At 35.2% G+C, this 25,255-nt stretch overlaps 1 protein-coding gene across 1 annotated transcript; it reads right to left on the reverse strand.

Moving 5' to 3' along the window:
- Positions 1-2,693: 2,693 nt before the first annotated feature.
- slc43a2b (solute carrier family 43 member 2b) lies at positions 2,694-15,360 on the reverse strand. The gene is made up of 14 exons (XM_053516497.1): positions 15,302-15,360; positions 14,485-14,698; positions 10,436-10,721; positions 10,303-10,358; positions 10,133-10,209; positions 8,449-8,541; positions 8,137-8,270; positions 7,588-7,784; positions 6,940-7,083; positions 6,185-6,314; positions 5,825-5,957; positions 3,709-3,782; positions 3,469-3,592; positions 2,694-3,303 (listed from the first exon to the last, which is right to left on the reverse strand). The coding sequence occupies exons 2-14, from the start codon at positions 14,642-14,644 to the stop codon at positions 3,142-3,144; spliced, it is 1,770 nt and encodes a 589-aa protein (XP_053372472.1). The 5' UTR covers positions 14,645-14,698; positions 15,302-15,360; the 3' UTR covers positions 2,694-3,141.
- Positions 15,361-25,255: the final 9,895 nt, after the last annotated feature.

Raw genomic sequence — 25,255 nt, forward strand, 5'->3', positions numbered from 1 at the left:
GCTTCAGACAGAAATCTTTGAGGATTCTGTCTAATTGTTATAATATAATTATTTGATGTTATATTTCTCAATCTGTTTCAACACCTATGACAGATGTTGTGCTAAACCATTAGGCAGGCTTGGTGTGAGTGGTCAGCGAGGGATGGCATATGGTTGGTGCACTCTCAGTCTTACTGATCTCTACTAAAGAGCTGCTCTCTCTCTCTCTCTCTCTCTCTCTCTCTCTCTTTCTCTCCAATAAGACAAAATGTTGTGAAATAGTTTTTAATAGCCCATTCACAAAATGTTAAAGAGAACCCAGAGGGGGCACGAGAACGGTTACACCCTGGACAGGCTGTTAATCTATCGCATTGTGCACACCCCAGTCAGTTTGAGAACACCCTAGCATTTCAGAAAAGCAAATCTATAGGGTTTTTAAATAGCATACACTTCTATCCTAACCTGCATGTCTTTTAGACTGGACAGATAGAACATGCAAACTCCACGCACACTGACCCGAGGCAGGAATTGACCCCCTGATCCTTAAGGTGCGAGACCACAATGCTAATTACTACATTAATATGCTGCCTAATAGGAAAAAGAAGAGGAAGAAGACAAATAATAATAATAATAATAATAATGATAATAAGTATAGCGCCTTTCAAGTGACTCAAGGCCGCTTTACAACAACAGAAATATTTATACATAAAAAGAGACAACTGAAAAACAACAAAAACAAAATACAGATAAACATGAAACAAATCAAACAACATCTGAACATGGTGCTTGTAGGTAATGATGTGGTCCTATATAGTCCTGGAGCCTATCCCAGGACACTTAGGGCATGAGGCGGTGTATACCCTGGACAGGATGCCAATCTATCATAGGGCATGCACACACTCACACATTCATTCACACACTACAGGCAATTTTGGGAATACCAAATAGCCTAATCTGCATGTCTAGAGTATCTGAACGAAACCTACCAAGCACGGGGAGAACATGCAAACTCCATGAACACAGAGGTGAAATCGCACACCGACCCTTGAGGTGCAAGGCGGCAGTTCTTACACATCAGCAAAAGGAAAAAAGGAAAACACGGCAGCAAATTATACACCTCCGGGTCACTATAGTTTCATTAGCTAAATCATTTGTAGCTATTTTTATTTATTTATATACTTGTACATACAGTGTATATATATATATAAATATAATATATATATATTGTGGCGTGGGCGGGGCGGCGGCTGACGACCAGCATGCCTTGCGGGAATGTCGGTGTGCTCACCATGATGGGGAAGGGTGTTTGGGTGAGTGGCTTCGGCCCTGTTTGTGTGTGTGGGGGTGTGACGTGTGAAATGTGCTCCAGTTCAAGCTAGTGCTGAATTGGATGTAGGCTCCTGAGTGAAGGTGCTGCTCATGCCTTACATGCTGTGTGCTTAATAAAGTACTCCCAGCCATTGCATTGGATAGCAAATAAGCTCACTCGTCTCTCCAGCATTCTTCCCGGCGTAAAAACGCTACAATATATATATTGTAATTACATAAACATTTGAGAAAATTTACATTTCATATATATATACATATATATATATATATATATATATATATATATATATGTATATAATATGAAATGTAAATTTTCTCAAATGTTTATGTAATTAGGTGCTTATATTTTTGTGACATCAATATAAGATGCATTCCTATTTCACAGCAAAACACACAATGAGGAAAATCACATTTATTTGATGTTATTTCTCAGTAACAATCCAGTACAATAAAAAAAAGGAGTTTGCTAGTTTTTGATCAAACTAACAAGAGTGAAGTATTTTACTTCGGTATAATGTTTAAATTTAGGAAAAAAAGTAATACAAATTTTAAGCACTTCAGAATTGCACATTTATCACATTTATAAATACATACACTTCTCCAGAACATTTGTGATTAAATTTTGAGGCATCGCTTTTAAAGATCACATTAATATTTATGATACCTGTCTGAGAAGCCAATAAAATGGTCCATAGGATATCAATAGAATTCTAACAGGTCAGAAGGAACAGATGTAGGGGACTGTGAAAACTCTGTAAAACATAAAAGTACTGTACTGTACTGTTCACAATAAAGGGTTGACCAAAGCAGGAAACATTCACTCCAGTCGCCAACTCTATAAAAAATTAAAGCCACCTTTAAGCAATTACAGTACCTAACGTGTAACTGTTGAGTAACCTACAGTAAACACAGATGCCCTAATGCTATGTAGAGGTCTCTAAAACCAAATAAATATATGAGCATCTATGTGTATGAATAATGCTTTAATGTATTACATACTGTTATATTTTTAAGTAGACAAATCATTATAGTTTTAATGCCATTGAAAATAAATAAAATTCTTCTCAGATAGATCTTCTATAGCACCTCTTATGTTACCTAGTACTATACGGTTGGGTGAAATACTGCCTCCTTGAGGTGCTGTGCATCGGAATACTCCAGCACTGGCCAGGTTTATAGCTTAGCATTTACAACTTTTACCTCTAGGGAGTGACAAAGGCCAGGGTTTCAAGCCCATTCATAGACCGTATATAAAGGCCAATTATTAAATTAAAGAATGCATTAATGTACTTCTTTGTTGTTGTTTTTGTTACTAAATTTCTAAATTATGCTCTTGATGGAACTGCAAAATGTAGGTAATAATATTCACAATTCATTCCACAAACTCAGATGGACCAGCTTGTTTAATGCATCGTTATTATCTCATACAAATATAAAATTCTCATAACCAAAAGTCATTTACAATTTTTAGCATTGCTGTTTTCTTGCACAGCACATTGGTAAGGTACCAAGAGTTAGGCAGCTGAACATTAATGTTCAAATGTTTTTTTTTTCTTTCTTTCCTTTTCTTCACACAGCAGACAATGTAAAATGAGTTGAACAGCTAGTGAAGAAAAAAAAAGTATACATTTGAACACACAGGGTTTGAATTCCATATTGTTTTTTCCATTGATGATATATTAGTTTCCAAAACAGCATAGTTAGTACGCTGAACCTCTAAACAAGAGGTGCGTGCTTAAATGTATGTTAATATATAAGTCATGATAAAAATGACACACATTTCTCTCTTTGTCTCTGTACATCCTTGCTTTAGTCTCTGGGTTTGGCCTGGATCTAGACAAAGGCCTCAGTCTTGTCACTGCCATTGATTCTGATGTAGATCTTGGCATCATTTTCTCTCTCTTTCCTCTTTTGGTGAAGGTTTTTGCGGAAACACAGCAGATAAAGGGGCAACAGGAAACCAAGCATGCTGAGAACAAAAAGACCCACGTCCACCTATAACAGAAAAAGAGACAAAAGAGAGACACAATGTGAAAATGAGCTTTTATAAGTGTGAGCATTTGACAAATTTAAGAGATCTTAAATCTCAACTCTTCACAGCCTGCAGATTCGTACTATTACAGTATTTAATAGAGTCTTTCTGATGGTGTGTATTCATACCCAGAGTGGATTTCCCTCCAGGGGCCCCATCATGGCCATAAAAAGAGGTTGCTGGAGCAGAGCAAAAAGGGCACTAATCAGAGACTGCATCCCAGTCAGGGTCCCGAATTGAGACGATGGGTAACTGTAAAGAAACACAAAAATATACATATCCATAAGGATGGTTAATTTCAACACGATGAGCAAGAGTACTTCTGATGATTGACTTTAAAAAGATTGACTTGAAAGTAGCAAACTTACACAGCAGCATAAAGTCCTCCAATAGCTGAGTGGATAAAACCTCTGACAATTGTATGCAGAACAAAAGAGAGCATCTGGTGGGAGATAATGCTGGTTAAAATCAGAGCTTAAATCATCTAATCTTTCACTGTAGCATTTAGCTGTATGCAAGTGATTTAAGGTGTTAATGAACACATCTTTACAATTTATTGCTTAATCCTATGCAAGGCATGACTTTCTGTCCCCAGTGAAACATTTTACTTTTGCACCCTTGAAGTTTTTTGCATGCCATCTGCTGGTCATTTTCACACCAACTGAAATATCACTGCATATTAAGCTTTAGCAAGTTCAGAACAGATAAACTGGTGAAAGAATGCTAAGTAAGAAAAAAAGACAAGAACATGCAGACAAACAAACCACACCTTAGGGAAGTCCACACACATTATATATATATATATATATATATATATATATATATATATATATATATATATACACAGTGGAACCTCGGATTACGAGTAACGCGGTTTACGAGTGTCTTGCAAGACGAGAAAAGATTTTTAATAAATTTTGACTTGAAAAACAAGCATTGTCTTGGTTTACGAGTACCGAGCATCATGTATGACACATGCGCTTCTTGTTTTAACGCAGAGCGTCACGTGATCACAACTGAGCCAACGTTTTTCTCTTTCTTGCGCTGCGGACTTGTGATTAATCGTCTCCCCTGCTGGGACTTAGTGCTCATCTCTTACTGGTATAATCAACATCCGTGTACCGTGTATAGTTTACTATAACACTGTGACCATGTGTGTGTGTGTAAAACATATTTTATTTTATGTTTGTATGCATGTGTGTACAGGGTGCATGCGCGCGAGTAAGCAAAAGAAAGTCAGAGGTCAATACAGAGTTTAAAAGTCCATTTTCTTCCTCTGCCCATCGCTATGTGTGTGTGTGCACGTAATTTGACACTGTGCTGGTTCACACACTCTCTCTCGTCGTAATGTGTGTGTGTATTTGTGTGTGTGTGTGTGTGTGAAGCACCGCCTCTCCTTTACAAACACAAACACGCACACACATTAAGGCATGGAAGAGTGTGTGAACTGGCAGTGTCAAATTACGCGCGCACACACACTTTGCTCTACACAGAAACTCTGCCCTATTGCGATTATTTTTAAAGGTAAAGTCCAGGTTAATTAGTTTGTTCGTTTTACTTTACAGCAGTGATTTCGTTAGTATGTGCTTACACGAGCGTCATTAGCGATGTTCCTTGCTAAAGTTTCCGACAAAACAGTGTTGCGGAAGAGAGAGGTTGATTTATGACAGCTGTTTACTGAAGTGTAGTCCAGTGCAGGAGATGCATTGTGGGTAATGCAGTCCGGTGAGTGTGAACGCAAATGCGAGATGTAAGCTAGGAAATAGAGCCTGAGTTCTTTAGTAGTTTTTTTTTTGTTGGATTCAGGTACAGGATCCACCCGAAATATAGCCTGACAATGCAGCAAACCAGGACCAGTTTGTCCATCTCATCATTACATGAGCATGAATTAACGGGCCGTTACGCTGTCGCGAGCAACATTTAAAATAAAGCGGAGAAGCTAACAACAGTCTTTCCGTGTGTGTGTGTGTTTAATTCAAAGGAGAGGAGAAAGTTTTACTGTGTAAGATGAGAAGGGGGAGACATGAGGGGCTGAAAGCAAGAGTCCCCACTTACTCTAGCCTCACACACACACACACACACACACACACACAGACGGAAACACTTATCCGTCTGGATTTATTTTTACTTGTTTAAGTTAAAGTGCAGGTTTATTTGTTTTATTTTTTACTTTATATTTTGTATTAATTATTTTTATGTATTTATTTTTTGGGGCTGTGGAACATATAATTTAAGTTTCCATTATTTCTTATGGGAAAATTAAATTTAATTTACGAGTGTTTTGGAATACGAAACGAATTATGCTCGTAATCCAAGGTTCCACTGTATACTGTATTATTTCTAAAGCATTTGAGCATCTTCTCCACTGGAGGGCGACATTGTAAAAAAATAGATATTTGGTTTGTTAAAATGTAGGGATTAAGAGATTTTTTTATTTTTCCAAATTTAAATTTTTGCTAGCAGAAATGTTTGCATTTAAATTACCTGAAGTTGAAGGATTGGGATAAGACAAGTGATGCCAAATCCAACAAGGATGAGATTCGTTAGAGCAAAGGCTCGAATGGCATTGGTTATCTTTTGGATTTTTCTGTCCCTTCGCTTCGGCTGTGGCTCATTTCTAAGAAATAAAGCAAAATTTATTAATAAAATGTATTAATTTATTATAAAGTCATTCATCAAACATTGACAATATTTTCTGTTAGGAGATTACTGCGGGCCCAGGACAGATGGCAGATTTCCCATTAGCACATTATAGTGAAGTTTTACTATGTACTATGTTACATATTAATACTATATAGTAATGTATAGGAAGAGTATTGTAATGTGCGGATAAATGATGCTCACTTGCTGGCATTTTTTATATCAGTCTCGTCATCACAGTCCTTTAGCTTCCAGTCCATGATCTGACCAATGACTGGAGTGGTCAAGAGGCACAACAGTTGCATCACGCCAAAAATAGAGGTATACAGACTCACTATAAAGGATAGACAAAGAGAGAGAAATATGTATTAGTGTATATTATAATGCATATTCATATGTTAGTCAGTAACTATTGAGGTAAATGAGTGAATCAAGGTTAGCGTTAATGAGTTTAGCTTCCAATGTCATAAAAAGCCAGAATGCCATGAATGAGGGAGTATTTTTCCAGTAACACCTTGTATGGGTGAAGGTTAATTGCTTAGACAGCAAAGCAGCTGAAAGCACAATCTTAGTGATTCAGGTGAGCTTATAAAAAAGGGTGGGTGATGTAAAAATATATAATAGGGATATGGTAAAAATATCCTATCACTGTAAAGTTTTATACGTTTTTTGTTGTTGTTGTTTTTTTTGCAAAGAGATAAAAAAACAGACTTTTTGAAAATGAGGGGAAATAAAATGCCAAAAAGAAGCATGTTGTTGCTCTTAAGACCATACCACCCATCCCTATACAACCACCGATTTCCAAAATACCATTTCCAAAATACCATTAATAGCAATATTAATTACCATGAAAACAGTGGAGGATATCCACTCATTGTCACCATGTAAAATAATTCATACACATAAAAAAACCTCTCCAACAATCTCTCTCTCTCTCTTTCTATTTATGCTTTATGCACCTGTATCAAGGTCTCCATCGCTCATGGACTCCAAGATGCTGTTCATGGCTCCCATGTAGAAGATCAGACGCAGCTGAGTGACACACATTGTAACCAGGCTGAGCAAGAAGAGAGGGCTGAGGATACTCTGCATGAAGGACTGAGCTGCAACCAAGACCAACAACACATTTTAATCATTGCAATTACATCCAGCTAGATAAACTGCCTGGCTAAACTTTCATGTTTCATAATGCACAATGTAGCCAATTCATGTTTGAAAATTGATTTTTTTTTATACTATTTTACAATTCTTGGAATATGCCCAGGACATGTGACTAGGAAAGAAAAAAAATTAATTGACAAGATAACCTAGTCATTTAGTACCACTCGTGATTTTTTTTTTCCAAGCACATTTCTTCCAGGAAGTTAACTATCCTTCCAGGTTTTAAGAATGCATTGTATGGTTCTTAGTCGAATTCCAGTAATTCCATGCTTTTCTGTACTTTACTGTGCAATATTGTTGCAATAACTTGACCCTTCTAAAACTACAACCTTTGTTTGGCCAGAAAATGTAGTTACAATTTATTTCTTCTACCTTAATTATACTATGTAACAGATTTTGAAAACCTTTATGAATAATGCATGCATTAAAACTAAATTAACTCTTACATTCTTCTTTGGGCTCACACTGCACCTCCAGGTCCATGGTAGAGAGGCAGAGTTTGTAAGCTTCACTGTCAGACAGCTCCTTCTGTGTTGGAGGGGCACTTGTGCTTAACCGTTTGCCTACTGTGGTCACCTGCTTATAAAATTCCTTTCCGGTAATCTTGTGGTCGAAACCCAACCAGCTAAACTTGATCTTCACACTGAAAAAAAAGGCAGAAAAATGACATGTAAAAATGAATCTGTGCAAAGTGTATATTTTTTTTCCCCTGTTGATTTTTGCAATACTGATAAATAACCAAATAAGAAAATAACCAAATTAACAATCTACTTGGCATTCTCTTAATCCAAAAATTGCATCTGCATTTTACAGTAACAAATTACACACATTTAACTTCATTACCGCAGACTATTCAAAAACATATATAGCCATACTACTGTGCTGCATTATGGTATGTTTATCCACATTATTTTTGTTACCATATTAGGAAACATTGTACTAACATCTTTAGCATATGTGTTCATGCTTATGTGTTCACATGTCCTATTTCTTACGTGTAGTCCATGTCTTCTGGGCCAGGAAAGGCTTCAAGAGGCCAGTTGAGGAAACAGTTGAGGAAGACAAGGCCAGCACACACCGCCCACACTACCAGGATAGTAATGAAGTTCACTCCCAGGTCATAGATCACCTGCATTGAGGCAAATAAAATGCTGAAACTTTGACCTTCAATCTTACTTTTTTTTTTCTTTTTGTCCTTAGGGGTTTCTAGGTTTAATTTATATTTATAACAGGCATGCAATGGATAGAAAAAGTACCCTGTACAGAAATACAAATAGTAGTACTTTGACTGTAATTTATACACACACCTTAACCCCAGGAAATGTGACAGCTGACGATGCATAGGAGCCAATCATGAGAGAAATAAATGTGGAACGCAGGTCTCCAAACATGCTGGGAAGCTGAAAAAACAAACAAAAACACATTAGCTAACTATTTTCATCCCTTAGTTCCTGTTACAACTCTTCCTGCTGTCTATTATCATTTTAACCCTGGGGGTTTATTGATTGAGAGCATGGCAAACTATTCTCAGAACACCTCTGGGTTGCATGAACTGCACAACGGAGAAGAAACATAGGGTAATTAAGAGCTAAGAGCAAAATGGTTTTCCTGTTTTTTTTTTTATTGGGGGCACTGTACTGTCATCACTAATTCCCTGATATAGTTCAGAAACTAGTGTCATTATACTATCTTGATACTGATACAGTACGTACCATAATAGAGAAAATCCTGAAAAAAATGTAATAATGGACATCAATAATGGAAATAGGCTGATTAAAAATACCTACTAACAGAAAATTAGAATTAAATTCCATGATGTCTAAATTGTGCATAATATTTAAAAAAAAAATGCTAGATATCATCTACTTTAATAAGGGTTAGTAAAGTGATCAGCAAAGCTCAAAATTCACTCAATAATAAAGGATTATACAATATATATACAGGTTATACAATGTGTGAGTACATTATCGTTAGGTTATAACCCTTCATTATTGCATTAACCCAGAGGCTATTCTAGAGTCTGTTGGGCCTTAGGCAAACATTTTCAGGGCCCCCCCTGCAATTTATTCATTCATCACCATTATCCTATAAATAATGAATAAGTTTGTCCACCCTCTAGGGGCCCCTAAAGATCTGGGGCCCCAAACAGTTGCCTGCCTTGCCTGTTGACAAGCAGTCCCGCAGCAGTCATTGAACCACAAACACAAAGCTATTTAGGATAGATATTGAACATTTGATATTGGCATTTGATTATTAGAATGAATTGACCCAAAAGTCAGCTCCTTTTTTTTTTTTAGATATTGTACATGAGTGTAGCTGCAGCAAGCAAATAATGACCAGTATATGAAGGTTGTGCAAATTTCAGAGGTTTGGTACTGTACAGTAAGTATTTTTTTTCAGTACAGTTATGTTTTGTGACCATAAAAATGACCCTTCCAAACTATATGCAATCTATTCTGACATGGTTGCTTGGCAATGAAAAAACAATCATAATGTTCAAGATGCCATTAAGGTTGCACAACTTGACAAGCATACCAGGCGCTTGTGAAGACCTTGGGCTTTTGTTGCCAGGTCAGCGCTCTACTGCTCGATAGACGCAAAATAGCTTATGCCTCAGCAAAACCCAGTCATCAGGAACGAGAAAGAGAAGTACGAATGGTAGATGGGCCTAATAATTAACCTAGTGTACACTATTAGAGCAGAAAGAGTGAGAGAAAGAGAGAGAGAGACTGTTGCTAGAAAACTAAATAAAATGTACAGTATTTATCACCCCAGAGCTTCTGGTAACATCATATTTTAAACAAAGTGCTAATAGCTGATGGTCTTCATGAAGCAAAAGCTTGAACAGCCGAGTGGCCAAAGTAGGGAAACAGCGGAAGAAAAAAATTATAAGGAGCTGAAAAGAAGTGCGCAAGAGAAGGAAAATATAATGAAAAAGACTTTAACAAACACCACATGAACAAAGAGACCATAATTGTGAACCACACTTACTGTAAGGGAAGTGAAGGTCATACACATTCCTCCAAAGCCATTAAAAATCAGTGCGATAAAAATAAGTACAGAAAGTTCTGGAACAAAAAAATTAATAAAACACAGCATTTATCAGTTTGATACTCTAATTGATGGTCTGATTATGTGGGACAGATTAGCTATAGCCCTACCACTGGGGTTGCTGGCTCCATAGGCAATAAGCAGGCATGACAAGCCAAAGCAGGCACTGAAATAAAGGAGAATAGCAGTCAGAAAAAAATCTTTTACAAAGTTAAGGTCAAAATCAATGACCATAGGACTAACCTGCCAGTCAGACGGAGTTTGCGGGGTCCATATTTGTCCATGACGATGCCGAGAGGAAGAGCAATGGCACTGAGAAGGAACGAGCCAACAGTGAAGGCAAGGTTTAGCATCTCATCCTGTTCTTTGCAGATCAACCAGCCGTTCAAATGCAGAGGTTGATCCACTGGTTTCAGAGAAACTATTTCTACCCCATTGTCATGTGGAAACTCCTCATATAGGTAGTCTTCCTCTTCCACTGCTGGTGAAGTCACTGGTTTTGTAGAGATGTTTAAAGTGGAACTGTTACCTGGAAAAGAAAACGTAAAACAAAGTTAGCAAATTCATTTAATCACAGAAAAACACCATCAATCAAGACAAACTACTTAGAACACACTAAATTTTTCTTTTCTTTTTTCTCAAAATAAGGACTGTAGCAGAAATGAATTGGGAAAGAGTAACACTGTGATAATAATGTAGCATATAGCGGTCTAATTATTAGCATGAATTATTAGCTAATAACTGTTTAGTGTTTCCTAAATATTCCAGGTGTTTATAATAATATTTTTTCATTAAATGTTGTATTTTATAGCTACAACTGCTAGCATTTTGAAAATACTGCATTTATGATTTTGAAACTAGTCCACATGAAAGCTCTGTTTGACCTTTGAAAATAAGACTTTAAAACCTCACAAACCTGGGTTTTGATCTTTTCTAAAGAGAAGACAGTTGATTATGGATGGATAATTTTCAGACAATTATTGGATTTTGCCTTCAGACTGTAGCAAGACAGCCTGCTCTGTTCAGACTTATAGTTGTTTTTGTCACGTTTAGGAAAAAAGAGAGTTTTAACACTTTTTTCAGCAACTATAATCACAGCATAATCTTCACAATCAGCTGAGAATGAAAGCTAAATAGGGAATTAATGGAGCATGTGTCATATGAGTTAAATGAAATTCTGAGGTAAGATAAGATTTAGTTGTTTATAGCTGGAGGAGCTGTTCTATCACACTGCCTCACATGCTGCTCCAGGAACTGCACAGCTGTTCTTTGAAAAATCTCACTCTCACAGAATAAGTAAGTATATACATATTAACTTAAAAATAAAGAGCATATTAATTCTAAACTTCATAAATAAATAAACTTCATTTAACTTTACAAAGAAAAAAATATATACAATGAAAATTATGCTTATTTTATATTTAATGGTTGTAAATTGTGATTTATTATCTATTAAATCCTATTTGCTATATATTACTATTTATTGCTATCCAAACTTTACACAAAATTACTTTATTGTACCACACAGGCCATCATTATAATGAAAACTAATTAAACCATACTTTGTGAGCAGTACTAAAATGTCCAATAATAGCAAAGCTTTATTCTCTAGCTTTACCAAATGACCTTGTACCAGCAGTAAAGTGCTGATTATCATGAAGTGCTCTGTAAAAGACAGAGATAACTCGCTGATAGGCAGTAAGAAGGCACCAATTTGCTGTACTTTTATTGTACACTGCTGGAAGAGTTTATTGTTGCACTCTGTTACATAATCAAACCGCCTGTAACTGGAACTACCCATATTTACTTCATTCAGCAGAAGGCCTCAGAGTGAGGTGACATGGAAAAAACATGTTAGCTGATAGGACAAGCACTAAAAGCCTACAGAATGCCACTTCACCTAGCTTTCTTCTGACTAGAGAAAACTGCATGCTGCATATTATCCTGCAGGTCTTATTGTAACACACTTGAAGGTAGGATTTGTAAACATGGCATAGAAAAGTGACTATAATAGACATCTGAAAAGATTAGGAAGAGTTTTAAATATAAAAAATGGAATAATGGAGGCGAAGGGCTCTCAAACCATTACAATGGACCTTGTTATTCATAATTTACTGGATTCTGGATACAAATTAATTATTAGTAAATCATTTGGAAAATCATTTATAAACTTTAAATTATATTTAAGTGGTATGAATTACCGTGCTTTTAGAAATGGATTATCCTGTAAAGTTTACATTTAATTTATACATATAAATGTGATGAATGTCATAATACCTAAAAAAAAAAAATCCATAAATTAAACAATTAAATCTTTGAACCCAACTCTCGAATTCTTTATGAAAATCCCCGTTTTTCCAGAGATGACACAATTCACAAGGGATGGATATATAGAGGGGTACATATGGATAAAGAATTTTTTTTTTTATTCAACTGCGACCAAGAGGATTTTGATGGAAAATGAGAGATGGGTTCAACGATTAAAATGTATCACTTGTGATGGAGACTATGCTGACTAGTAGTTTTGTATTTTAAAAAAATTACTCTACCACCATGTACAATTTGAATAACCTATGTCAGTAATGAAAAATAATACTTTTATTACTGCTTAAAACGTATTATCATAAGGTTTATATTAACCTGTTTTTATTTAAGAGAAAACTATTTTAAAGATATAAGCACAGCGAAAACAGCGATCAGTAGTATCACATTTAGTTCCCTTTCCATTTCTTTAATCCGGTCTTTTATTAAGGCTCATTGACCTGCTGATCCTTATTAGTTACAACAAGGTCAGAAATATTCATATCTAATTAAAAATATAGGCTAATGCACAGAATCAAAAGATGTAAGCTAATGTACTTTTATATCTTACATTTTTCTTTTTTCAAATTTAGAATTATAAAAGGGCATATGCAGTTTAATTATTGTAAGTAGCGCAAGTTAGCTGTGACTTTTATTTATAGAAAAAGAAATGGCTTATTAAGTAGTCATCAACATATACAATACAACTGTCTGAATTATTGTGAAGAATTCAATTTGGTACCAGGTAAATTAATTCTCTGAAAGTGCTGAAAGGTAGCAAGCTAAAGAAAAAAAAGTAAAACTTAGGAAAGTGAGAACTGATAGTGTCCTTTCATATTCACTGCCAGAACATTGTGCTGGCCAGATCTGATAAAAATCAGGAACAGATGGTACATGAGGCCACCTTGCACTCAGATCTGCTCAAGACGAGGGCAAAGGCTTGTATCACTCTGATGTTTTTGCAGTACTTATACTTTGCACCATTGGAGACCTTTTATTATATTACAATGCCAAAGAAAATGTTTATTAGAACATCAGACTCCTCCCTGGCTATGTCACAAGCATCATGTTTCATCATGTAAAAAAAGGCAATAGGGCTTTACCTTTGATTGATTTTCAGTTTATATAGGCCTTGTATTTGATTGACACTTGATATTGCAAATATAGACTGATCAAAGCTCTGTCTCTGACATAACAAAAAGGCATTTTGTTTAAATATAGGCTCCTAAATCAGTAGGATCTAGACAGCAAAACATGATTGAAATTTTAGCCTTTATCCACAAGAGATAGGGCAGGTCTCAGTGGCTGTAGCCAGAACACTCATAATTAATGTCTTCAACTGCTTCCATTCACAAGAATGTCCTTTTGTACCTTTTTGTGGCCATTAGCATGACTTTTGTGATTTATCAGGATTGAGTTTCTAATTGATTCAAATTCAGTGGAACAAAGGAATATTCCAGGAACAAGGTGGTTTCAGTCTTTAGACCCTGCTGAGGCGTCTGGTTAATGTTTAGGTCAATAAATCTATTTAGAGAAAATCAATAAGCCTGATACCATGTCACACAAACAGAAAAAAGGAATGTTTCAAAGTTAAAAAACACTACATTAGTATTTAAGGCTGCATACATTTTACAGCCTTAGGCCTCTCAATTTATGGCTGAACTGGTTAGGTCACTGAATCCCAATGGAGTAACTTTTTGTCTCCAAACAACTACATAGCATTCTAAATAAAGAAACCCTGACTAAAAGTCTCCAGATTCATGGATGACCAACCAATTCTTCATCTGTGATGAAAGAAAGCACAAAGGGCTTTTAAAAGTTGTTTACAGCTGATGAGCTGATAAAACAGTTTAGCATTGCTGTGGCACAATGCATTCCATGCTTTTTGAAATGCAAAACAGTAGGTGTTGGTTTGTTAATTTACAATACTACATAAGCCAAGCAAGGTTATCATTAACACATATATAATCAACTCAACCATGGGTTCTTACTATGTTCTGTGCAGAGATAGGAGTAAAAGCCTTCAGATTTGAGCATGATGAGAAGGGAGCCCCAGCCTAGCAGTACAGCAGAAAACAGTAAGTTCTCAATGATGGCTGTAACTGCCATCCACCAGCGACGAGCAAATGCAGTGGAGAGTGTAGGAGCCATAGTGAACAAGGGATGGGACTACAAGAGGACAGATGTACACACACCAGCTCAGATCTGTAAATGAAAAAGAGAAGTGACAGTCATTTATAACAAATGACAGAGAATTAGATACATTTGGGGAAATGTAAACTTAAAAATGTTTAAATTGTTACAACAATAAAAAGGCATCACACCTATTTATATCCCAGCTAAAATAGCCTTAACATTTTTAATATTAACCAATCGAGGCATTAGAATTTTTGTAATTAAACATTGGACTTGTAGTTTCTTATATCTATCATAAAACTTTAAGATTATTTTAAACTACACTTAACAAAATAAATTTTGCCCATTTTGCAAATTGATATGTAAATTTTGCAACAACAAAAAAAGTTTCTAAATGTACTTAATTCTATTTAAAGATTTTTACATAAACATATCAGTTCAGCTCAATTAGTTTTTTTTAAAGTTTTTTTTACATATTTTACTTATTATTTTACTACATATTTTACCACTTAGTGGACATTTTGCTCTTAATTTAAATACAGTATATTCATTCAAGAATTATGAATTTTTATAGGTGTTTTCAAATACAACATTTAAAGCAGAGTTTTAAAAAAGAAAAAAAAGTTTAAAGTCCATGCTTGTAATAATGTAATTTATGGGCTCAAAGCCTACCTGTGGGAAACAGGTCGAAGCTCTCCCTCTCTCTGCTCGCTCGTCCCTCGAGAAATTCCATCTGGGCAATCGCTTTGATTTATAGGAGCACAAGCCTGAAAAACACTGGCAGATTCTGATTGGCTAACTGTGGAGGCTGCCAACCAATCACTGGTGAGTGTGGAAGGACACTCAATAATCGTTTAACAGGTAACGCGCCACACGTTCGTAAAGCCTACAGTAACTTGGTAGAAGAAATGAGGCATTCAAACGTATTATTTATTGATGGACATGGGGGATGTGGATTTAAGATAGATTTTACTTTTACTTATCTGCTTTATTATTATATTATATTATATTATATTATATTATATTATATTATATTATATTATATTATATTATATTATATTATATTATATTAAAGACGAAAACATAACATATTTGCTTGCGAGTGGACACAGATTATATGTAGTTCAATATTTCAACTCAATTGCAGATAAGCAAAAATCCAAACAAGGGAAAAAATAAATTACTGTCAGTGTGAAACAGGAAAAACAACAGCTCTAATACGTAAATGCTGCGTGAGGAAAGAAGCTTTACGCAACAGCTTGTTCAACACACATGGGCTTAGTCAGGGCTTTTCCCCTGGATTTTTTTTCTTTTCTTGTAAGCCTGTGGAAATGTCACTGGGACCAAAGTGTAAGTTCAGTCTCTTATAGTTTTGTCATGTCATCAGTTTTCAGCTTCTGGTGATGATGTCAGTCTCGACTAGTTCTTTACGTGTTGCACAACCCATTTTCTCCTTGAAGACCTGTCGCGCAATCAGCGTTCAACAGAGCAAGATCAGCACAATCACTCATCCTTATCGCACAGTTAACTACAGTCTGCATTCTTTCCGACTTCATTTTACAAGTTAATCATTTCGGAAGTAATTTCTTGGGTCTTTAAGTCTTGACTCTTGATTCAAAAAAATACAAGAGAGCAAGATCACATGGTGGCTGAGGGAACTGGACGCAGGACGAGTTTTGGAATGAGAAAAGCTCCATGTTGTGCAGCTCGTGCGCTCCTGCTGCGGGTTTACCGGCAAAAGTGGGCATTAATGCCTCACTAATCCTTAAAAGAACGGATTATTCTAGAAAGCCTGCATAATTAATTACACACACACACAGATAGATTATTATTTTACGTCTTTAAATCAATCACTTTTTCTAGGCGCTTTTGTAACTACAGCGTATTGTTTACGCACATTCGTGTCTAACGTTAAACATTCTCCTATCTCTGCTATTTGTTTAGGTCTACAGATTTATAAAATGCATTTTTGGTTCTGTGTTTTTAGCAGTAGCATAGGTTTGGGGTCAGCAGTCTGGAGGTCTATGGGAGGGTACTGTGGCTTTGGTATTACCCCCCTGATGTCTCTTTACATGGCCACACCCCTGCATTCCTTTAGTTTAATTCAATTAAAAAGTTTTTTTTAACAATCGTAGTTGTTGCAAAGCAGCTTTATAGAATAAAAAACAATAATGGAAATAAGTATGAAATGTCTGAAAAAAATTGTACAAATCAAACCAATCAGATTGTCCCTGATGAGCAGTGTTGGGGGACGTTACGTTTTAAAGTAACTAATTACATTACAAAATCACTGTCATTAAAAAGTAATCAGTTACATTACAGCATTACGTTCTGATAAAAGTAATTAGTTTTAGTTTTCATGATTCACAGAGAGTTTTGTGATTACAGTACTTTTTTATCTTGCCGTGCGCCAGTCCTCGCAAACCTTGCAGAACTGCGCGAAACATTGGGCAGTCACTCGTGGTGGCTCACAGTGCTAACACTGCATCTCATCACGAGTCAAACTGCATAGGTGAGATAGGGTATAACAGCAAGAATAACAGAGGGAGGGGAGCGGGCTATCGGGGGCAGGGCTTGTAGGACGACTTTCACACACACACAATACCGGAATGACTACTGTCTGGCTCATGAATTACATAAATTGTCTGAATAATGGATTAAAATAAAAAAATAAAAAAATAAATAACTGAGTACATAAATGGCGGACCTAACATGTTATATTACTCGTTACATCAAAAAAGTAATCCAATGCAAAAAAAAAACTCATTTTACAAATGTGGAAATCTGATGCTGTTCCCACCTTTGAAATGTGGGCTAGAGAACTTGGAAACATGTTACACTAAGAAGAATTGAGATTCATACTAATTGATAAACTGCCCATTTTCAAAAAGATTTGGGAACCACTTATATTATTTTTGCAACTTTCACAAGACTGTTATATGTTAATTTATTTATTTCATTACTTATTTTATAATGTCTTTTTTGATTTCATGGTCCATGTACACCTTGCTTCAATTTAAATTTCTGTCCCAGCCAGTTCTATATTATATTATGATTATAAATGTTACTCATGTATAATAAGCCTTTTATTTTATTTTTTATGAACCTTTCACAAACAATTTGATCAATGTTAGAAGGATGGGGGGGGGGGGGTTCGAGTTCCTTTTTGCAATAAACTAAACTTACTGTGTTAGAGTACTTCCAAGAACTTTAATTTACGGTCCATCTCTTTCTTGTAAAGGTGGTACTGTATGTATGTATGTAGGAAAATAAAGAGTTGGAAAAAAAAAAAGTAATCCAAGTACTCTACACCCAACACTCCTGATGAGCAAGCCGAAAGCGACGATAGGACAACAGGAAGAAACCTTGAGAGGAACTCAAGACTCAACAGGGAACCCATCCTCATTTGTGTGATATCAGCTAGAAGGGACTGATCTGCAGTCATAATGATTGTTAGGCAGCTGGAAGTTTAGAATAAAAGGAAAGGTGTTTAAGTTTATATAAGGTCCACTTTCATTGTTGGAGGCCCAGGTACAAACTGTTTCTAATGAATGTCAGTTCTGAAGCGATGCCAATGTTTGTTTGTTTGTTTGTTTGTTTTTTTTATAGATGACACAACTCCTTGATTGTTAGTGTCTGTTGGTTCTTTTAACCTTAGTATTTTATCCTGGTACAGTTTGTGAAATGTAAACATTAGGCTGCACATAATTGTTAAAGTGAACATTTGTCAACATTTGATGATACCACTGACTCTACTATGATAAGACTTGCATCTCTTAACCATGGATTGAATATTTTTTGAATTTAATGTGCTTTGATATTATACAATATAGGTCACTACCACCAAAACTTACCTTGACATTCTTCAAACTGATATGTGACTAACTTGTTCAGAGACTGGGGTATGATATTTGATCATTTCTGAGGATGACAATGATTAATTTAATGATGAACTAATAAAAATATTATTTACCGAGAAATCAGCTTGATGGTCTATGTACACCTTAGTTTAAAAACATGAATGATTTGTTTATCCACTTTGATAATACTGTGATAATTGATTTATAGACTTTTTCAATAGATAATTTTTTTTAGTACTGTAATTGCCTTGCTTCTTTTCAATAGCATTTTAAATCGATGCAATAAATCAAATCATTGGATCCTAATAGCCGTAGTTACTACACCTGAGCCAGGTCATCATTCTTTAAATGAGTTGTATCACTCTTCAGCATCGGGGTCAGGCTAGATTTCTTGCCTTTAGTAAATTATCTGTTGGGAAACAGCATACACATTAATGTTCTATCAAATTATCGATTTCTGAATTCCTGTGTCTCCTAAACAGAAGTTCTTTGCTTACGACAAGGAAGTGAACAGCATGTCTTAAGATGTTCTATATTCACGTTCTTCCCTGTTTTATGACTCAACTAATGCCACTCATACCCACTAGTGCCACTGTGTGGGGAGCTAGCCTTATTGCAAATCTTGTGTTGAAAACAGGAGATACCCAGCATTGCTGGGTCAGGCATGCCTCTTAGATTCATTAGTTGGAATGTCAGAGGTATGGGTAACCCTGTTAAGAAATCTAAGGTTTTCACACACTTGAATTGTCTAAATTCTGATATTGCATTTATACAGGAGACTCATCTTCGCATTAAAGATCATTATAGGTTATATAGCCCTTGGGTAGGTCAGGTCTTTCACTTAAACTTTAATTCGAAAGCTAGAGGAGTTGCCATTCTCATTAATAAGAAAGTTAAATTCTCATCGACCAATGTTATCGCTGATAGGAATGGTAGATATATCATTGTTGCTGGTACCCTAATGCAAAAAAAAGTTTTGTTGGTAAATGTATATGCCCCAAATTTTGATGATGCTGAATTCGCTAATAGATTGCTGAGTAACATCCCCTTCTTGGATACCCATTTGCTGATCCTTGGTGGAGATCTGAATTGTGTTTTTGATCCCATCTTGGATCGATCTAATCCTCGTAATCTGACTTCATCATCTATGTCTAAAATATTTTCAGATTTTATGAAACAGAACGATCTTATTGATCCATGGAGATTTCGCAACCCATCAATAAAATTTTTTTCTTTTTTTCTCACATTCTTATTCCAGGATTGATTACTTTTTTATTGACAGAACTCTTAATTCATGTGTTAATTCTTCTGACTATTCTGGAATTGTAATATCTGATCATTCACCTCTGCCAATGGATATTCAACTTTCTACCTATAAACGTAGCCCACCACTTTGGAGATTTAACTCTCTTCTTCTGGCAGATAAAGAATTTTGTGAATTCATTTTAAGTTCTATTGAGGAGTTCTTGTCCTTCAAACAAAACGATTCAGTCTCATATTCTCTGCTATGGGAGACACTTAAATGCTACCTGAGAGGTCAAATTATTTCTTATTCTGTTCTTGCTAATAAAAAGAATAATGCCAGGCTTAAAGAACTTACATCTGCGATTAGTAACCCTGATCAAAGTTATGCACTCAACCCTTCTCCAGAATTACTGAAGCAGCGTCTTGATTTGCAAGCAGAATTTAATTTAATGTCAACGAAAGAGGCAGAGCGCTTGTTACTACGCAGTCGTGGCTTATATTATGAATATGCGACAAGGCAAGTCGCTTGTTGGCACATCAGCTACGACGATAAGCCACTTTGCGTTTAATACCTAGTATTAAAAACACTTATGACACGATTACCACAGATCCCTTGGAAATTAATTCTATCTTTAAAGCATAGTACGCTTCTTTATATAAGTCAGAATTTCCTACGGACAAAGCTAAAGTGAACGAATTTTTCATAATCTTTCAAACCCTGTTATTGATACTAATATTGCCGGGCAATTGTACTCCCCATTTTCCGTTGAAGAAGTATTAAATGCTGTTACAGCTATGCAGTCTAATAAAGCCCCAGGCCCTAATGGGTTTTCAATTGAATTTTATAAAATATTTATTGGTAAACTGGCACCATTGCTTTTATCTGTGTTTAATGAATCCTTGAAAAGGGGTTCATTACCACCAACTTTCACACAAGCCACTATAGCTTGGCACTATACATTTGTAAGGGCATCTTCCTCGGGTCCTCTAAACGATAACCATTTGTTTCCACCATCACTCTTGGACTCGACATTCTGAGTGTGGAGTGAAAAGGGTATAAAACAACAGTTTCCTGCCACAGTCCAAAGACATGCAGATTAGGGTAAATGATGTCTTAATTCCCAATGGATTGTGTGAGTGTGTGTGCCCTGCAATGGGTTGGCACTCCATCCAGGGTGTACCCCCTCCCCAGTCCCCTAAGATAGGCTCCAGGGTTCCTGCAACCACTGAGATTAAAATATTAGAATATGATGTGTTTAGAAATAGACTAAAAAGCCCTTACTTATGTTTCTCTATATATACAGTAGGAGTCAGGTAAATGCTATAAAGTAAATTTAAATGCCACATGTTTGATTGCTGGGATAGTTGCATAAATGTGCACATGTTCATAATAAAGCAACCATTGAGTGTAACATAGGTATTTATGTTTTTCCATTAAGTTGCTTGCAAATGTATTCAACCCAACTAAAATTGATCAGAATTTTCTAAATAACAAATGAAAAATACACGCAGGTCAGTGTTTTTATTGCAATATGCTCTTTTTTAGAGTATTAAAAAATTCCAAACCTGACATGCTGATTGCTTAATTATTTAACCACCCAGGTCCAAGTAACTCTAAACACCATATTTTGTCTTAATGGGAATATTCATAAATAATAAATGTTTATATAATAAATGCTTCAATATGGTTAAGGAGCATCATACCCAACCAAAAAAACTAAAGTTAAGAGCCTTCCATTGCATAATTACTGCAGTGATTAATATGGGTTAACTGGCAATAGGTTATTCAACTCTAACTGATGCAATGAGTAGCCTTTTATTTCTGAAACAACACCGTACAAGCCTGTTTGGGCATTGTTAGGTCTAGATTCAGGAACATTATGTGTTCAAAAAATGAGGATGTTTGACCACCTGAATATACTGAATGATCAGGATTTTCCATCAGTAGATTTTTTACCCTAATGGCACAGGCCTATTCCAAGATGATAATGCCAGGATTCACCGTACTCAAATTGTAAAAGAATGGCTCATGTAGCATGAGACAACATTTTTCACACATGGATTGGCCACTACATGTCCAGAACCACTATGGACAAGGCACTTTCTCAAACCTCATCCTAAAATCCAGACGAAGACTTTTCATCCACAGAAGCTTATCTTGTTGTCAGACTAAAGGAGAGATGAAACTTTACTTTTCAGCTGGTCAATGGTCCTGGTCAGTTCTAGATCTGAATTACAGTGAAGAAAATATGCCAGGAAGAATGGGTGCTAAATTGCTAATAAATAATCAGTTTAGGTATAATAAATTTTTTTTAATTATAATTATTATTAAAAGCATATTGGTCTGCAATGAAAATTTTGTCATGGTCAATTTGGAGGTAATTTGTAATCTAGTCAAATTTTACAACTTTTTTTTGCAAGAGTATTTGCGAGAGTAAAACATGCAAGCTCAAAGTTAAAACACACCTGCCTATGTAAAAGAAAATATTAATTAACTTACCTCATAACAAATATTTTATCATAGTATTAACATATTTTGCCTAACAGAGCTGAGAATATATGCTAAAAGTAATAATAATAATAATAATAATAATAATAATAATAATAATAATCCAGATCCAGGAATTCAACTGTGCTATGGCATAACTGCTAACAGACACACAAAATAGGTGGAAAGAGGTGGAAAGATAAGGATTAACCTGATTTTTTTATTAATTTAGAATTTATTTCTGAGTCACTATTGGTCTTCAATGACATCTAAATATATACCTTTTTTTTCTTATATACTTGACTTAACAAACCAAAAAAGTCTAAGTAACCTAGTAAACCAATATTAGGATATATGTTTGATTTTGTTTGAGACTTTAGAGCACTTCTATAAGTTTGTTTTGACAAAAAAGTGTTTTATCTATTCAAATATAATAGAAAATACAAGAGATTTAGAAAGAAAGTGAAAGAAAATTATCATCAAAGTTTAATTATTGGTTAATAAATAAATAAATAAATAAATAAATAAAGTAAATTATATTTATAAAAATATATACTGTGTATATATATAGCTTTGGAAAACTAAGAGACCACTGCAGCATAATTAGTTTCTTATGTTTTTTTCTTTCTTTTTTTTTTTTTTTTTACAGATGCATGTATTGGTGGGAAAAACAGTTTTGTAAATTTTTTTGTGAACTGCTAACAATATTTCTCCTAAATTAAAAATATAACTATTGTTATGTAGAGTGTATATTTAAATGACAACACATAAAAATGACCCAAGATTGTGCAGTATCTGCAGAACTTTAATAATTTTTAAACAAATTGTGTAAATGATTTGGCTAAATAACATTAAGAAATCAGTATTTGGTGGAATAACTCAGATTTGTAATTACAGTTTTCATGTGTTTTTGGCATGCTCTACACCAGTTTTTCACATTGCTGTTGGGTAACTTTATACCACTCTTTTTGCAATATATATACAACTTCAGAAATGTATTGTGTGTCAGGATATGTAGTTTTAATAATGGCAGGGAATTGTAAACAATGCCAAGTCTTTGAATTTTCAATATATGATAATTCACCCTACCACAGACCCTGGCTGGTGATATCCTTTGTTGTTGTTGTTGATGATGATGATGATGATGATGATGATGATGATGAAGTTGTTGTTGTTTATGTTTTAAAAATTAATTAATTCTAAAGAATGGAAATCAACTTCATGATCAAATAATTTAAGTCAAAAGTCAATAAGTCAAAATATGATTTTTTTATTTTATTTTACCAGTTATTTTGCCCAGCCAATGCATATCAAGAAGGCACATTCACAAGCCTGTCTGAAGTTTTCCAATGTCCAGAAAAAGATAAAGTAAAGGTAAGTAAAGGTAAAAAATGGTCAGATGAGACCGAAATTGAGCTCTTTTGGTATCAACTTGACTAGCCATTTTTAAAGAAAGAAAAATGCTGATTATGACCCTAGGAACACCGCACAGAGGTGCAAACATCATGCTTTGGGGCACAGGCCAACTTAGCCTCATTGAAGGCCCAATGGATGAGGCTATGCATTGTAAAAGTTTGGATGAGAAACTCCTAAAGATGGGTTGTGGATGGGTCTCTCAGCCTGACAATGACGCAAAACATACCACCAATTCAACAAAGGACTGGCTCGAAAAGAAGCGCATTAAGGTCATGAAGTGTCCTAGCCAGTCTTCAGACCTTAATCCTATAGAAAATTTTATGGAGGGAGCTGAGACTTTGAGTTGCCAAACGACAGGGACTCACTCTCTCACTCACTCATTGACTATACCGCTTTATCCTGTATTTAGGGTCGTGGGGACCTGGAGCCTATCCCAGGAGGCTTAGGGTAAGAGACAGACAGGGTACCAATAAATGACAGGTAAGAAACCTTAAATATTTAGAGAAGATTTGTAAAGGATAGTGGACCAAAATCCTTCCTGAGATGTGTGCAAACCTGGTAACCAACTACAAAAAAACATCTTACCTCTGTGCTTGCCAACAAGGGTTTCTCCCCAGGGAACTTAGGCATGTTTTGCTTGGGGATCGAATACTTATTTTTATTATTAAAATGCAAATCAATTTATAACCTTTGTGTCATGTGCTTCTTCTGCATTTTTGATTGATATTCCGTTTCTATCCTTTACAATAAACCTATAATAAAAAAAAAAATCCTTTATTTCTTTGTAAGTGAGAAAACTTACAAAATCAGCATGGGAACAAATAATGTCCCCATGACATTAATAATAATTTCCCCACTGTGCTAATCAAATTTCTTGGTTGCAACTAACTGTTTTATAATGTACTGTGCCAGAGCCTTAGACACGTGCAAATAAACGCTATAGAGCAAATGCTAATAAATGCTATAGATTATGCTATAGAAATGCTATTAGAAGGTAAAAATACCATAAAGCCCAGAATACAGTAATCAATAAAGTAAAGTCAGTATTTGGAACAACAACGCTTTGAGGATTTTACTCTCATGTACAATTTGTGCAGCTTTATAAGGAAATTATCTAGTAAGTTTAATGAGCATCTTTCACACCCACAGTTCTTCTAAGCACTTTGTTGCACATGCTTCTTTTTTGCATGCACAACTCAGCAGTTTACATTTAGTTCTTTGTCCAAAAAGTGGTTTCTTATATAATATACTGCTTTATTTTCTGGCATCCAAATATTTTTCTGTTACATTTCATTTTGTGTTAAAAAAGGAATGTTTGGAAATCAGATTTTTTTGCACTGATGCAACAATATAGTCTTTAAAAAGTTTTAAAAAGAAAAAAAACTGGATGCCCAAGACTTTTGCACAGTACTGTACATTTTATAATTCATCACAATCACACATCTTGCTTTATGTTTTGTAAGATCTCTATGTCATTTAAAAGTAATGACTAATACTAACTAATACTTACATTAACATTTACATAATACATAATTTAACCTTACTAAGTTCTGCCCATGCATGTTGATTCAGTTCTAATGCAATAATCAGGCAACTCTTTATTTCTTTAAAGGAGAA

The sequence above is a fragment of the Clarias gariepinus genome, chromosome 17 (genome assembly GCF_024256425.1).
Source record: "Clarias gariepinus isolate MV-2021 ecotype Netherlands chromosome 17, CGAR_prim_01v2, whole genome shotgun sequence".
In the NCBI taxonomy this organism is placed as follows: Eukaryota; Metazoa; Chordata; class Actinopteri; order Siluriformes; family Clariidae; genus Clarias; species Clarias gariepinus.